Genomic DNA, 16,775 nt, shown 5'->3' on the forward strand with positions numbered 1-16,775 from the left:
TTTTCTAAGGGCGAAAATACTGCTGTATCACCCTCTCAGCTATGGGTTATTTATGTAGTGGTGTATGGAATTCCTGTATTGGGTACATGTCAGACTGGCAGGTTACATCTGATCGTGTCCTCATTTCATGGTTTAATGGTTTATGTTTAGTTTTTATACGACCGCAAAAATTAAATTTGTGGTAGTATATTGGTATCACGTTGTCGTTGTCGTTGGCGTCGACCCAAGACATTGTTTCCGGATAATAACTTTTGAATAAGTTAAAAGAAATCAATAAAATTTTAACACAATGTTAATAGTTTCAGGACAATAAGTTGTGTATTAGTATTTTAATTGTTCTGAAATTGTACCGCAATGTTTAATACCATAAGTAGGAGGTTGGGATTTTTTAAAGGGGTTATTGGGCAAACTGTCTAGGAATTAAGGGCCAAAAACTAGCATTTTTCTAATTTTGGGACAATAACTTGTGTATAACTGTATGGATCTCTCTGACATTGTATTCCATATAACACAGGGAAGGCTGGGATTCAGTTTGGGGTAAATTTTCTCAAATATGTATGAATAAGGGCCAAAAAAAAGACCAAAAAGAAGCATTTTTATACGACCGCAAAATTTTTGCGATCGTATATTGGTATCAAGTCGTCAGCGTCGTCAGCGTCGTCCGAAGACGGATGATTTCCACCACAATGGTCAGTTGACCCCTTAAGGAGTTTTTAATCTTTATAGTCAATTATTTACAATTTTCATTAATTTGGTAAATTTTGGTAAATTTTTACAAAATATTTTCCTCTGTATTTAAAGGGCTAAGTCTTTATAGATGGAGAAAATTGTAATAGTAAGAATGTTCAGTAAAAGTAAGATCTACAAACACATCACCACCACCAAAACACAATTTTGTCATGAATCCATCTGTGTCCTTTCACTCCTTTGTTTAATATACACATAGACCAAGGTGAACGACACAGGCTCTTTAGAGCCTCTAGTTGTAGTTTTCAAACAATAACTTGTGTTTAAGTTGTGTTGAAGTAAAAATGGAAATATGATAAAAAAAAATCTAAAAAGACGAAACTTGTAAAATAGAACCTTTGATGCTAGCAAAATTGTGTTGATATATATAATAAATAAATAATATAATATAATATAATATAATGAATAAAAACAAACACATCTGTACTTTAATTTTCAAAACTAAAACTAAGTAAATAAAGGATGTACTGTCCCACTTGAATGTTGGTGTCTAATATATGAATAAAAAAAAACAACATTTTATTTAATATTTATTTCAAATTTTATATTGCAAAATTAATTTGATTTTAAAAAGTTTTTGCTGAAGGAGGGGTATATTTGTATATTTTGTTGCTTGTTGAAGTGTGCATCATATCAAATACAAAACTAGATGTGTCAAAGCGACACAAATGGCCCCGTCTCCAAAAGTTGAAAATATGCAATTCAATAACACATGTGGACACAAAAATGATGGTAGTCTCACATATCAAAAATCAGCTCAAAATCTGGAGCTGTATAGACAAAAAGTCTGTATACAATGATTTTCAACAATTTTCAAAGTTGTAAACCTTTAATTTTGGCAAAAATTAGCCGCGGCGGAACCAAACTTAAACTTGATCTGTTACTCATCATGGGTAACTCACATAACAAGGATCAGCCTAATATCTGAAAGCGTTTAGAAAAAAGTCCGTATAACTGTGATTTTCAACTATTTATAACAGTCCGAAGCCCGTAGTTTCAGCAAAAATTAGCTATTGAAACTCATGTATTTCATAAATACTGACTCATTTAAAATATCTATTTTAAATGTATATGAAATAGAGATCCTCAGCACACACCATTGTCTACATTTTCACTAATACTTGTAAAAGAAATTGTATATTGATTTTACTTTAACGCTATGTTTAAACTGTTTGTAAATTGATTAGCCTCTAATCAATTCATGTTTTTATAATACTTAATCGGTAACAAATTATTCAACCTATGCCAACATGTTGGCATAGGTTGAATGAACCCTTTTAGAATAGTTTGTTGTTTAGGGAGAATAACACAATTATGATTTATGTTTTAATTCAATTTTAATTTTTATTGTCACTTGCATACACTATTCATCAAGAAGAGTTCAAATAAAAAAAACAACCTTAAAAACGTCAAAATTTGCAATTTTGATTATTCGTCACCTAAAAACGGGACCAAATATTAGATCTTTGTTCCCTCATTAAATAATCAGGTTCTCCTTCCTGAACAAAATGATATATCATATTGGTATACTATCACTAAGAAAAAAATCCAGGTCATGCATGATCATGCTTATCTTACTTTAAATCAATGGAAATATGACAGACAATTTCGCAACTTTTGTTTTTTTCTGTGTTGCTTGTCATCTCAAATGTATACCACCATTTTTAAATGTATCTAGTTGCAAGATAAAAGTGAAGATAAATGAACATGTAATGATGAAACAATTTGACTAAACATTGGGTGAATGTGTGTGGGGTTTGCGCCATGAACACTATCACAGCAGTTCTTTATTATACTATACACAAAATCGTTGTAAAAGGTGTTGATTGGTGATCTATTCATAATTTGTCTTGTCCTTGAATCCATTTCCAGTTGCAAACAGTTGTGCATTACAACAAATTGCTCCCAAAACTGCTTTATCTTATTTCAATTAGTCTGGATGAAAATCTTAAATGAGACCGGCAAAATAGCAAAACTAGTATATGTAATGTGATGTTACACTATTGTTTCAGATAAGAGTGAAGGTTTGGTACAATTAACACATTTAAATCCGCTACAATTGTTTGCACCTGTCCTAAGTCAGGAAACTGATGCTCAGTAGTTGTCGTTTGTTGATGTGGTTCATAAGTGTTTCTAGTTTCTCGTTTTTTACATAGATTAAACCGTTGGTTTTACCGTTTGAATTGTTTTACACTAGTAATAATTTAGGCCCTTTATAGCTTGCTGTTCAGTGTGAGCTAAAATTAGCTATATCATTGTAATTTTTGATTTTTTTTAGATTGCCGGGGGTTGAAATATGTTATGTAAAAGTCCTAAAACAAACAGATTTTAAAAGTATTGCATATAAAAATATACTATTGTATTTATTGATAAAAATACATAAGATTTATGTAAAATGGGCATAAAATTAAGAAGACATTTAAATCGTTCCATTAAAACTGAGACTACTATAACGTTATAGCTAGTAGTCTCAGATTAAGGTCAAAATTACTGAAAAATAATCGCTTAAAAATTCAAAAATAGCAACTAAAAGCAAGTAAAAAATTCAAAAATAATTAATTAGAAATTCAAAAATTACAATGATACAGCTAACATGGCTAATTTTGTAATGATGACGTTATTGTCTGAATTGTAGTTAGTAAATGAGTTTCAAGTTAGTTAGAAAATGAATATTATCATTAATTATGATACCGTATTTATAAGTGACAGCGCAGGGCATTATATTTTAAAATGATCCTATAATCGTTTCACATCATATGGTGTATAGTACTGCAACCAGAGTTCATTTTTTAAAACTTTAATGGTCCGGAAGAACACACACCTAAATTATATATCGATGGAAAGAGGAAAACGTGTATGATAAGAAAAGTTGGGTCGTAAAAATCCAGAGTGGTCACAATTTTGTGAAATTGAGGTCAAAGGTCAGACCTAAAAATATCAACATTTCAACCACAAGGACAAAAAGGAGAAATATTCTGATATTTATTCAATAGAATGCTACAAAAACGATTCAATCATAAGCATATGGTATAAACGATGTTAAAACGACAAATTTGACTACTTATATGAAAAGCTGCCATTAAAAAATGGCGTTGATTTGGAACCTTCTGATTTTTTTCCATTTAAGACATAGCAAAAGAAGAAGTGGCCTTGACCTTTTCACATCCATAAACTTTCATATTGTGTATAGTATTTCACTATAGTATATTACAGAATTATTTTCTAAAGTATAAAATACCAGTTTATCAAATTATTTCAATATTTTTTCTATCTTTGAAAAAAACAAAATTCAAGCGCTGAAACAGTGTTTTTAATTTTGCATATTAAAGGTTGTGTATTTTGTGAAAATTAGTATCTAGTTATCGATAAACACATATTGTGTATTTGCAAAGTCTAGACAGGGCAGTTATAACACAAAATATACTATAGTCACACGAGGCGAATGCGAGGTTTAAAAAAAAATGAGTGTAAAACAAAGTCAGTTTGGTGCATGAACATTTTTTTAGTGGGATAATCCTGGTAAAAAAGTTAACTCATTAATTTTTTAAGGGAAGGATGAAAAATAATATAATGCAATGCCGATTTTCTAATGTTGTAATTCAAAATCAGTCATGGTCCTTATATAACTTTTAAAAGTGACACACAATAGCTCAAGTATTCATAAAATAGGGACATGAATCAATCTCTTAGTCATCATATGCGGATTCAGTACGCGTATTAGCATTACAAGACACTTCCCTTTTTTATAAGAACAAGTTCGGCGTAGGACAGAGTTTGTTCAAAGCAAACACAGTTTTTGAGTACAAATGCTATCTGGAGCGAACATACCGTCATGATTCGGTCAAACTCGTCAGATATAGTCTTACCTTTGCATAGGAAACACAAAAGAAATGTGAGTACAAAGTTTCGATCAATGTTAGTGACCCATATTCCCATATGCATATGCATGATGTATCTGCACTGCCAATCCAAAATGTAATAGGGCGAATGTTGCTACAGAAACGATTGATTTTGTAATAGCCATCCATTTACGAATTTTTGTTATCTTTAGGGACAATATACGGTTCAGAAGCGCCTTTGTGTTATTTTTATCAATTAACTAACAAATGAACTTTTGAGCCTAGGCTCCGTGTTGAAGACTGGACCGTGACCTATAATGGTTTACTTTTATAAATTGTGACTTGGATGGTGTGTTGTATCATTGGCACTCATACCACATCTTCCGATATCTATTAACAAGCTATGCATTTCCATAGAAATACCAAAACGAGGACATAGCTCATAAGAGCACTGGTGGCAGGGTGAAGTAATTGTTCTTCTTTTAATGTATCCGTAATATTTTCAGACACACCTTGGTGTAATTCTGAAAGTCTTAACATAGACTTCAATTTTCCTGCAACAGATATGGCATCCCCTAAATTGAGTTCAGAGCTAAACTCTTTATTTCATATCCCTTGGCCCCACTGTGTCTGAATTGTAAGGTGTCACAATATCTAGTTACATGTAGTTCTGGAGTTTGGCAGTTTGGTAAGCATCAGAGACAATTTTGGGTAAAATTGATCGGTATATATAGAGGATGTGGTACATGAGAAAGGCTTTTTTTTATGGAAGAACAAATCACATCACTAACAATCGTTTTAATGAACTGACAGCAAGTTCAAATTCTAATGTTTCAGTAGCTGTTTTACTTAATTGCACAGGTGTTGACTTCAATAAGTACTTGGTTATGCATGGATAAATGATTACTCACATTAATAAGCACAACTTAAAAGACTGTCAACACGTTTAGAGGACTCAGTTTTGCGTAGTTTTCTGGTTTTATTTTAAAGGTTTGTCTTTTACACAAAAACCCTGTTTTCATATCCAAACTACAAGGAAGAAACTGAGCGCGAGATCGTATAAAAGTGTCAGGTTGTGAGGATACATGTCGATCAGTTTGATCACATGTATGGCATGATTTCTGTTGTTTCTAATTTAAAGTTCCCCAAGGGTGACTGGGGAAACGAAATGTGGTCGCTTGGTCTTCTTCCGACCGGCAGTAAAACGAAGTGGGGCGATGTATCAAGTTCGCAGTCACGTCCGGTCAGAATGGGGACGTTAAGTCCGATGCCTCGTGTAAAGGGAGTGTCACGTTCTTTGCAGGTTAAAACCCTTGCATCAACTCTTTGAGGAGTCGGAAGGTGGCCTGTTGCAATGGAAAATTTCTGTCCCAATCCAATATACCATCATTTTCCAGTGGCAGTCTAAATTTTCCCGATCATCATCCCGAATGGCCTCTATTATGACAAACCTATCTATTGTTTTTATTGTTAACTTGTTCTCGTCCTGAACATGCATGAAATATTTGTCACTGGACGTTAAGCAACCAACAATCAATCAATCAATCTAATTTAAAGACGCACCAATTTTGCCTTCTGGTGCAAGTCTCATAACATCACTGATGATTCGCCCACGGAAAGCAGAATATTAAGAGAAGTTGGTTTTAGCATCACCTTGTCACACACTAAATCTCTGCGAATCTTCAAAAGTACTTTTCCCCCGACCACTTGCATGCATATTAATTGCTCTGAGGTTAAACATTGACATACAATGTATTTTCACACAATGTCAACTATAGTCATTATCCGGAAAAACCTCTTATCCGAAGGATTTGGTTAACTTTTATATAAAGTCAAAATTTTATTAACAAAAATATAACTTATTTACAGAAAATACACGAAAGAACTACTATATATATTCAAATCACTCCAAAAAAATAAATTAACTTCACCTACAAAATCTACATAATCACATCGAAACTATCAAATTGATGGTGAAGGAAAAAATAAATGGTGAAGCTAATTGACGGATAGGAAATTTCCGTAATTAAAAAAGGTACAAATGATGTTTTTATTTTTGAGTTTTTGACAAAATTGTTTGGAATTTGCCCAACGAAATTTGCATGCAGTATCGCAATAATATGTTTTGTCCTCTCAAATGTCAAATACTATTTTTGAATCATATGTTTTTTCGTTTTCAAAGAAAAACGCGTTAAATTTCTACCTAAAAAACAGCTAACTTTAAGTTTGAAAGTTTTACTTGGAGATGGTATTATATTTATGTCTTCATCATTCCGATGATCCTTGATGATATGTGCATAGAAAATATTTACGAAAATAGCGGGAAATTTAACCAAAAAATATATTTTGTGATTTTAAGGTAACTACCCAAAACCGTAAATTGTAGGGTACCCCCATTAAAGGGATAAAATACAAAAATGTGACCATAGAAACTTTTTACGACCCGACGGAAATTAAAATATAGATATTATTCTATCATTTAAAACAATTTGCAGCCGTGTGTTATTCCGGACCATTAAACTCGTTAACTAAGCGTCTTTTTCGATGTCAGTTGCAGTACTAGTAAAGCGATTAATAATATTCATTTTTTAATCCTGTCACGTTACACATGTATAGTTTACGTCCAGTAACGACATTTGTTTTATTTTGGGGTTGCTGTCTCATTTATATGAAATGAAGTCAATGTTCGCTGTTTAAGTTAAAGTACATGATTCATGTCTATTTTAGACCGAGTTGGATCACTCATTAATATCATTTAATCATATTAATTAGTAATAGCTAGCTGAAATATAACATGTATGTAATTTCCTTGACCCAACAGTTTGAAATATTGAAAATGAAAGTAATTTTGGCTCATACCGCATTTCATTAAAAAATTTTATAAAATGTTTTTGTGTGTACCAAGCCCGGCCTGTGTGTATGTACAGTACTCAATTATTAATTATTATTTTATAAATAAGCTCAACCCCATTGGAACCCCGCCTCCAGGTCATGTTTACACGAATGAGTTATTCCCCCTTAACATTAGCATTTCTCTATACTTATCCTAGTTAGTGATACTAAAAATCCGAGTTAAATTTCCGGAATGTTCTAGGTGTCGCCCTAGTCGATTGTTCTAGATCATTGAAGCCAAGTCGAGAATAAGTTAAGAAACTGGCTATATAAGGCTTGTAAATTCGAAAAATGTACCATAACCAACATTCAAACAGTAGAATGATGGATCTACCTCCCGGATGGGAAATGCTGACCGATACACGGACTGGATGGCCATATTACGTCGACCACAACACACAAAATACAAGCTGGGAAGATCCGAGATTGGTATGTTTACACTTTATACAATGTTATATTTGAGTCTTTGCTACGTAAACTCAGCATATTCATATAAATATATATATATTTGTAATGCCTTATGAAGTAATAAAAGCAGGAACTCGTACATTATAACACCACAATCTAAATTCACGGAATTGTGTTCAAAAGAGTCTCAGGGGGTGGGGTTGTTAAATTTATAGGTCAGCCCATCATGTGGGGGTCTTCTTCACTAAGTTTTCCAGTCTTCCATCTGAATAAAGATGATTCACAACTGGTGCATGCATGAGGGTAGTAATGCCCTTTAACGTCAGGCGTTAAGCAGTCATTTTTCGGCTACCATTACTTTTCAAATTGGTTAAAATTTACCGTAATTCGTCAAAATATCCTTATGGTGATTCGTCAGAGGTCTCAAACAATTATCGTTACTGTCAATTATGGAAAAAAGAACGTGATGTTTTATCGTCTAAAAGAAAGTGTATATTTTATGTCATACATATAAAATTACTGTTAACGTCATTTGGCAAGAATTTTACCGTTTTTCGTCATGAACATACTCCCATTACGACACATCATGCATGGCCTTTGTGATGAATTTGCAACACTCAACCTGTTATTTCAGATAGTACAATGTAGTATATGACAATTAAAATTTTTGAGGTTATTGCTTAATATGAGGCAGGCATAACCTGTGAATGGGGACGAAGTCTGCATTATGTATTATTTTCTTAATAAACATATTTACACTTTTGGTATTTAGCTGTATTTTGCCTCCGAATGACCTAACATCACCTCCGAATAACCTTTTGACGTCAAGCAACAATCCCTTTTTAGTTGTGACGTCATATGTTTTGAATTATGAAGTCAAAGTTTACGGGAACCTGTGTGATGTTATGTAATGGCAGACAAATTTGCATACAAGTGTAAATACGTCTATTCAATCATGTTGATAAAAGAAACCGAAATACCGTACGTAACGTTCCCGATTTTGGTTCTGTTGTTAGGGAATTAGCTGTGACGTTCTTTAAGTTATGACGTCATATTCGATGTAAACAAAAGACAAGCTTTCATCAGGTAACGTAACGTGTTTTTTTCATATCAAACAATTATTAAAATTGAATTTGTATTGAGATCCAATCTTATGTTTTACTAGACTGATAAATATTAAAAAAAATCAAAGTCTCATGCAAACAAGACAGATTTCTGCGCAAATGCGGGAAAACCGGAACAGGAACTAGATCTGAAAAAAAACGTTAACGATTTTGAGTTCATTAGTACAATGAAAAATTCGGGAAATTTTCCCAGATTTTTTTTTTTTTTTTTTTTCATTGATTTTTCTACCGTAATTGGGGACTTCGTCCCCATATAAACCATTGTCATGTTTGTGGCATCATACTAACCAACAGACAATCACACTGCACAAATCCTACACTGAAAATATTTGCAATACACTGATACAACTTTACTTTAATAGTCTCACCGGACACAATTACGAACGATTCTTGAACTGTGATTTTTTTTTTTTTTTTATACCATAGAATTTAAGATGTACAAATAAATGTATGAAAGCTTTCCATTCTGCATCATATCCCACATAAATTTTTATTCACGTTAGGATACTTTAGTAAGATTTGCGTGACCTCGTTTTACAGGTCAAGAGAGCCACATATGGACGCAATTCCAAACAGCACTGATATATCATATCTTACAGAAGAAATCAATGACAACAGTCTAGATTGATAAAACATACATTAATCTTTATCTCAATCACATTTTCATAGGAAAATAAGATGCACAAGTTTGTTTTTTACTTCAATTACTTCAGCAGGGGTTGCAGACGAAATGTCGGTCATGTGTAAAGGAAAGATTTTTGATTTTTTTTGTTTTTATGTAAGTTCCTCCTTTAAAGGAGCACTAAATTCAAGTCTATCCATTTCGGTGGTGTACTTATCATTCACCTATGAATTGTTTTTATATAGGTCAACATTTCTTTCGGAGTTCTCTGCACTTTTCAATGAAATTAACATATTTTCTTTTGACCATAAATATGGTCACAAGAGTCTAAAAAACGTCAATTGTGGGGTTATTAGGGCAAGATTAAAGGCATCACCCATATGAACAGAATCAGGAGATATTTTTCTTTCTTTATATTAACAATAGAAGGCAATATGCACTTGCCTTTATTTTTTTTTATATAACTTGCAGGCCAGATTGCCGTTCTTATAATATTTTCAGAATGATTTTGTCATGTTCATCAGCATTCACCAAGTGCACATAAATTGTATTATCATGAAAACAAGGGAGTTTTAATAGGGTTTTTATTTATAAAAACATTTATTGATAAGGCGAAAAAAAAATATATGTCTGTTTCCTGCTGCCATTTTTTAAATTTTTTTTGCACTCCCTGTCAGATTTGCAGATGGTTAAATGTCATGTTTGGTTAGGGTCCTGTACCCTAAAATCATTTAATCTCTTTAAAGAAGCTTTAATTGAATAATCCTCCCAGTGCCGACATTTTTTAAACCTGAATTGTATCACATTTGTGCTGGGAGCAGCCATTTTGATTGTTTGGGTATAGTAAAATACGGATCTGGATCGGACCGGAAATGAATTTTTCCGGACCTGACACGATTTTTTCCCGGAATTGAATAAAAAGATCTAGGGTCGGGGGCTTTGAGTCAGGGTCGGTCGGGAAACAGGAAACAGACATATATTTTTGTTTGGCCTAAATATAAATAAATATGATCTCAGAGGGCAAACATTGGAAATCGTTCGTAATTGTGTCCAGTCATAATTGCGTCCTGTGGGGCTATGTTAAAAGGGGCACAAGCTGTCAAGATCATGTTCATGGATTTAACCAATGTTCTCATATTGGATTTACAACTTGCCTTTCCATAATAAATAGAATCCATATACATGTACAAATGTATACAAGCCATGGTACAAAATGGTTGAAATACTGTACATGTTCATGTACCAAGGCATAGCCTCTTATATGAGGCCTAAATTAAAATATTGTTTGTTTGCCCTTTTCCGACCCTATGTTTTGAAACAGGGTAGGTAGGTAGGTAAAATATTTTATTTTTTTCCCATAAAAAAAAACTTGGCTAGCCTAGGTATATTATTTGTCATGGGTAGGCAGGTAGGTAAAATATTTTATTTTATAGATACAAAATCTGCATAATGTAATTTTTTTGTCCGTTTGTTTTTGCAAATAAGTTTTCCGCTGGGACTATTAGTTTTGAAAAAAAAATATATAAGAGATGACTTTGTACTGGTAAGATAATGTCCGGGCAGACATAAATTACTAGTAGAAAAAGTCCCTAGAGTGTTACAAATTTCGTGTGTGCCTTTTTTTCCAATAAAAATGCTATAAGACTTAAAACTCAATTGTCACGTATTTTGCATCACATTTATAAATGATCTGTATGGAAAACTTGGCGATTTTACTGCCAGATATTCTCCACTTTACAGGGTTTTGTCACTTTTGGTTCATGTCAGATATAAATAATTTAGCGGCATCGTTAACATAATCATTCTGATATGCGGATCACAAAAGGCCGGCCATCCCTACATAGAATACAACGTCCGTTTACAAATTAGTTTGTACACACATAAATACTTTTGTATCAAACGAGCTTTTTTGTAAATGAACCCTGCTCTTTAAGTGTAAAGGTACAGAGTAACGTACTTCATATCATGATTTCAGAAAGAGTTCAACATCGATTTCAAACAAATGCTTTGAAACTTCAAATGCAAGTGTTCATGTCAAACGCTCAGGTGACAGACTATATTGTCCAAAGTATGTAAACACTAGCTACACGTGACTAGTATGAGTTTGTTAACATTGAGTGTGTGTAAAAAAAGGGGGGGGGGTCATGGTACATTTGTACATGTAGATATAAGAAGATGTGCTATGAGTGCCAATGAGACAATTCTCCATATCCTAGTCACAACTTGTAAAAGTTAACCATTGTTCCTGACATATGACAGGTGCAAACAAATGCAGTGGGTTTTTAGGGACACATGTCACTGTCCACACCAACTGTGCTGGAGGGACACATACATGTTATTGTATGTCCATGTTTTAGTTTATGCAAGCTTCTCCACAGTGATCATGGTGATGTATGTTTTTCAAATGAAAAAATAAAGATCAAACATGGTTATAATTACATGTATATGTTTCATCAATGGGTCCCAAGTGTTAGTCATTATTGCATATTGTTGGACATCTTACGCCAAAGACGTCCAGCTGTCATATTTTTAAGCACACAAAATGCAACCTTGAAAAACAAATGGCAGCAAGATGGTTATAAAGTTTTTTTTTCATCAGCAACAGCCGACTTTGCCCAGGGGAATCAATCTGTAATTTTTTCCCCCTGCTTTTCTCGGTCGTATTTGGCATATTTGGGGGATGAATTTTCAGCCTCTTTACCCTCTTCATCTACAGTTTTTCGTTTTGAAACTGACGAAGTTCTGTGGGTGCCTGTACTAAAATATTTAGAAATATTTTGTTGCATGGTTTCGTGCTCAACAGCTGTCCGCACCAAGATGATCAATTCTCCATACCCCCAGTACAGTTAATTGAAAAATCTCGGCATAAGCATTAAGCAATCAAATAAATGTACAATACCACAGGCCATGTTATGAGAAATCAATATTTAGAATTGCGATCAATACTTGATACCGGACCACCAAGAGTTATTTGTTCTGTTTAAAAAAAATATGTACAAAACCATGAGTGTACAAACCAGTTCAAATTCTTGGAATCCCGGATGACGTACATTGCAATTGAATCTGATTGGCCAAGATAGAATCTATAGTGATAAAAGGATTTTCAACTTTCTTCCTTTTTATTTTGGAAACGTCAAAAAAATTTTGTTACTAGTCCGTCGGGCACATAGGGTTACAATTTTGATTGCCCGATGCGTAAAGGCTCTTGTCCCGGGCGTTGGGCTAGTTGATTTGTTAACCCCTGTATAAAATATCAATTGAAATGGCTCAACTTTATCAAGACATGTTAACACAAGTGAACATACACTGAACGAAGAAATTTATTAAATCAAGATGACACAATGTAAATTCAAAATCAAAATCATAGTTTAAATTTAATGTACTATATAGGTTTGTCCAAGTGGCAGATTATCTACATTGTACATGAGCCATGGAAACAGAGGTACAGATTGTTACATATGTATGTCCTTTAAAATGGTCTATAGCATTTATAACTAAGATCCCTCAGGATGGGGCACAACTCATACATGAGGCATGGTAAGTAAGGGTACTTACTACTAAGGTGCTTTAAGGTCATTTGGAGAACATTGTACCGCTATAGTGTTGATCATGTTTATTCCTCATGTAATACAATAATGGGGCAATGCTATCATAGAAAGATTTAAACTGTGTTTGTTCTTCATTCTGAAACAAGACTTGAGCAATGCTTACACCTCATTCTTTTTTTTTTATTACAGACATACAGAGCAACTGCTACACCAGGACAATACTTTGTCAGAGAAATACCAGTTATGCATGAGTCTTCAAATGGAAAATTTAGATCAAATGGCCAGCCTTCATATCCTTCTCAGCAAGGCTTTGGAACATTGCCAAGACAAATGGACATGCCGTCGCCAAACACATATTCATCAACCTTACCAAGGTCTTTTAGAACAGGTTCTCCAATGTCTGGGAGGAGTTCATCTCCAGTAGTAAGAGAAATTCCAATTCAGCATTTGTCCTCAAATCAACCTAGTCAGCCCCAGCCACCACCACAACAGCAGAGTACAGCTCAGCACACTGGACCTTATGGATATACCATTTATACTGGTCAACAGCCAGGTGGAGGGCCAGGACAGCCTGTTAGCTATCCACAACAGCCAGGTGGAGGGCCAGGACAGCCTGTTGGCTATCCACAACAGCCACCACCTCCATTTACATCACAACAACCTGCTTATGCGCAGGCGTCATCTAATTCCTCCTCACAAGGTGGATATCCACCACATGCTATGGCACAAGCCAGTGCTCAAGCTGGATATCCAAATAACTCACAGAGCAGTGCATATTCAAGTAGTACACAAAGTGGTGGATATCCAAATAGTACACAAGGAAGCTATCCCGACACTACATGGACAGCAGCATCTCCTCAATCCAGTTATCCACAGACCACTCCTCAAACAGCTTATCCACATGCTTCCTCCCAACCTCAGTCAACCAATACTCAGACTGGTCCTCTGCCTTCTCAGCAGGGGACTAGTTTACCACAAACAACTCCTCAACCAGAGACTATATCACAAGAGCCAAAGTTACGAGAGATACCAATTGCCCATGAAACATTTGTGCCTCGACAGCCACAACCGCATCAACAAACACACATGCCGCAGCAGCCACATCATCCACAACAGCAACAACAAAAACCACAGGAACAAAGGGTGACACCTACACCACCAAGCCAGTCACAAAGGAGTGAAACACCTAACAGCAGTCGTCAGTCTCCTGAAACTGCTGCCCAGTCTGGTAATGGCAATGGAACTAGTACGCTAAAAAAGAAACCCTCTACACCGATGGAACAAATTGAGGAAGTGGTAAATAATATAGGGGAATATGAAATGAGGGTCACTCAGTTTAAAGGAACTAAAAAAGACAAAGAGTATAAAGTGTTAGAGGAAATGCTGACAAGAAATTTACTGAAACTTGATGGCGTGGAAGCTGGTTGTGATGATAACGTTCGTCAAAGGCGAAAACAAACGGTGAAAGAGATTCAGGCTTATTTAGATCAGTTGGAACTTAAGGCGTTTTCTCAGGAGCAGAGTTGTGAAATGGAAACAAGTTCCAAAGATGAACGAACAGAAAATAACAATAAAAGCGCCAGTTTGGAATCTACTAAACCTAACAATAATGGCAACGGAAAGACCGAACCAATGGACACATCTGATCTACAACGGAAATCTGTAAGAGAAATTGTTGATCAAGTAGAAAATACTAAATGCTAGTTGTAGATGTTATTTGTTTTGTTTATTTATTAATAAGCTTTTTGTTTATGACTTTTACTGCATGGTCTGTACAATGTATATACTATATTAGAGACACATTTTATTGTTTTTGAGATGTATAAATTGTTAAAATATATATATGTAACTTAATGGAATTTTATGATCTATTATTAAGTGCTGTTGTCTTTTTTTCTTGGGCTATATTAAGAAAGTACTACACAAAGAATATTAATGTAAGAAACAATGTGTTTAAGGATAAACTCTCTATTTTTGTTGAGCCTTCGACTTTAGTCGAAAAAGCGAGACAAAGCGATCCTACATTCCCTCAGCATCGTCGTCGGCGGCGGCGTCCACAAATATTCACTCTGTGGTTAAAGTTTTTAAAATTTTAATAACTTTCTTAAACTGTCCTTGAATTGTACGAAACTTGTACAGAAGCTTGTTTATGTTCATAAGATAGTATCCAGAAGTAAATTTTGTAAAAATAAAATTCCATTTTTTTCGTATTTTACTTATAAATGGACTTAGTTTTTTCTGCCAGGAAACATTACATTCACTCTGTGGTTAAAGTTTTTAAAATTTTAATAACTTTCTTAAACTATCCTGGAAATGTACAAAACTTGGCCAGAAGCTTGTTTATGATCAGGAGATAGTATCCAGAAGTAAATTTTGTAAAAATAAAATTCTATTTTTTCCGTATTTTACTTATAAATGGTCTTAGTTTTTTCTGCCAGAAAACATTACATTCACTCTGTGGTTAAAGTTCTTAAAATTTTAATAACTTTCTTTAACTATCCTGGAATTGTAAGAAACTTGGCCAGAAGCTTGTTTATGATCAGGAGATAGTATCCAGAAGTAAATTTTGTAAAAATAAAATTCCATTTTTCCCATATTTTACTTATAAATGGACTTAGTTTTTCTTCCAGTTAACATTACATACAGTCTGCAGTTAAGGTAGATAGGGTGTCTTCCTCCATCTTGGATTTGGAAATACCAGAAAACAAGGTCTAGATCTTTAATAGAATGTGCAAATTTTTAGAGAAGTAGATAATTCATGTGTAAGAAATTCAACTTCTACATAGAAAATGACATGTTTTATCATATTTATGATTGTATTTTACAAAAAACAGAAATGTTTTGTTTGAACAATTTTTTTCCAACTTTGCCACATAAGGGGAGGCAACTCAAATGCAAGGGCAGATAATTCAGATTAAAGGTATTTTTACAATAGAATGTGTTAGGAATTTCTCTATTTTATTATGTAACAAGAAAACAGGTCCGGTGACCCCATTTTTTCTTTTTCTTAACTGAAAGCATACTATCAAAGCTATCTTCTCATATGTTATCTCAAAATTCTATGGTGTAGTTTACGTTTTATTGCAGAAAATTTGGGTTTCCATGCATAATCTATACAAAATTTGACAATTTTGAACACCGTGTAGCATGAAAAAAAGCCCGGTGACCCATTCTTTTTATTACTTTTTTTTTAACAGCATAATATAAACTTCATTTTGGCAAATTATTAAAAAATTCTATGGATTATAATTTAGACACCCCATCTACCTTAAAGTATTTAAAACTATTTTAAGATTCTTAAACTAGCCTGGATTTTTACCAAACTTGGACAGAAGCTTCTCACAATCAAAAGATAGTATCGAGAGGAATAATTTTATTGATTTTTTTCATCATTTTTGATGAATGTGTGATTAACAGCAAAAGTAGGCGAGACACTGGGTTCCGCAGAACCCTTACAAATTTTTATAATAATGAGAGAATTTAATTTTTCAAGACTTGTATTGTTAACAAATGTACCTTAGAACTTGAGGAAACATGTCTGTTTCTGAATAAAAGTTCATATGAGTGCTGTGTATATTTTAAACTACAAGGCAGT

At 33.8% G+C, this 16,775-nt stretch overlaps 1 protein-coding gene across 2 annotated transcripts; it reads left to right on the forward strand.

The window, feature by feature from the left end:
- The first annotated feature begins 7,675 nt into the window (after positions 1–7,675).
- On the forward strand, positions 7,676–15,054 carry LOC143054807 (uncharacterized). Of its 2 annotated transcripts, XM_076227866.1 has the most exons (3): positions 7,682–7,907; positions 13,370–13,733; positions 13,776–15,054. In XM_076227866.1, exons 1-3 carry the CDS (start codon positions 7,770–7,772, stop codon positions 14,882–14,884), a joined length of 1,611 nt encoding a protein of 536 aa, XP_076083981.1. In that variant the 5' UTR covers positions 7,682–7,769; the 3' UTR covers positions 14,885–15,054. The 2 variants fall into 2 exon arrangements, with proteins under 2 accessions (XP_076083980.1, XP_076083981.1); XM_076227865.1 differs by having other exon boundaries at positions 7,676–7,907; positions 13,370–15,054.
- The last annotated feature ends 1,721 nt before the right edge of the window (positions 15,055–16,775 follow it).

Source organism: Mytilus galloprovincialis, chromosome 12 (genome assembly GCF_965363235.1).
Source record: "Mytilus galloprovincialis chromosome 12, xbMytGall1.hap1.1, whole genome shotgun sequence".
In the NCBI taxonomy this organism is placed as follows: domain Eukaryota; kingdom Metazoa; phylum Mollusca; class Bivalvia; order Mytilida; family Mytilidae; genus Mytilus; species Mytilus galloprovincialis.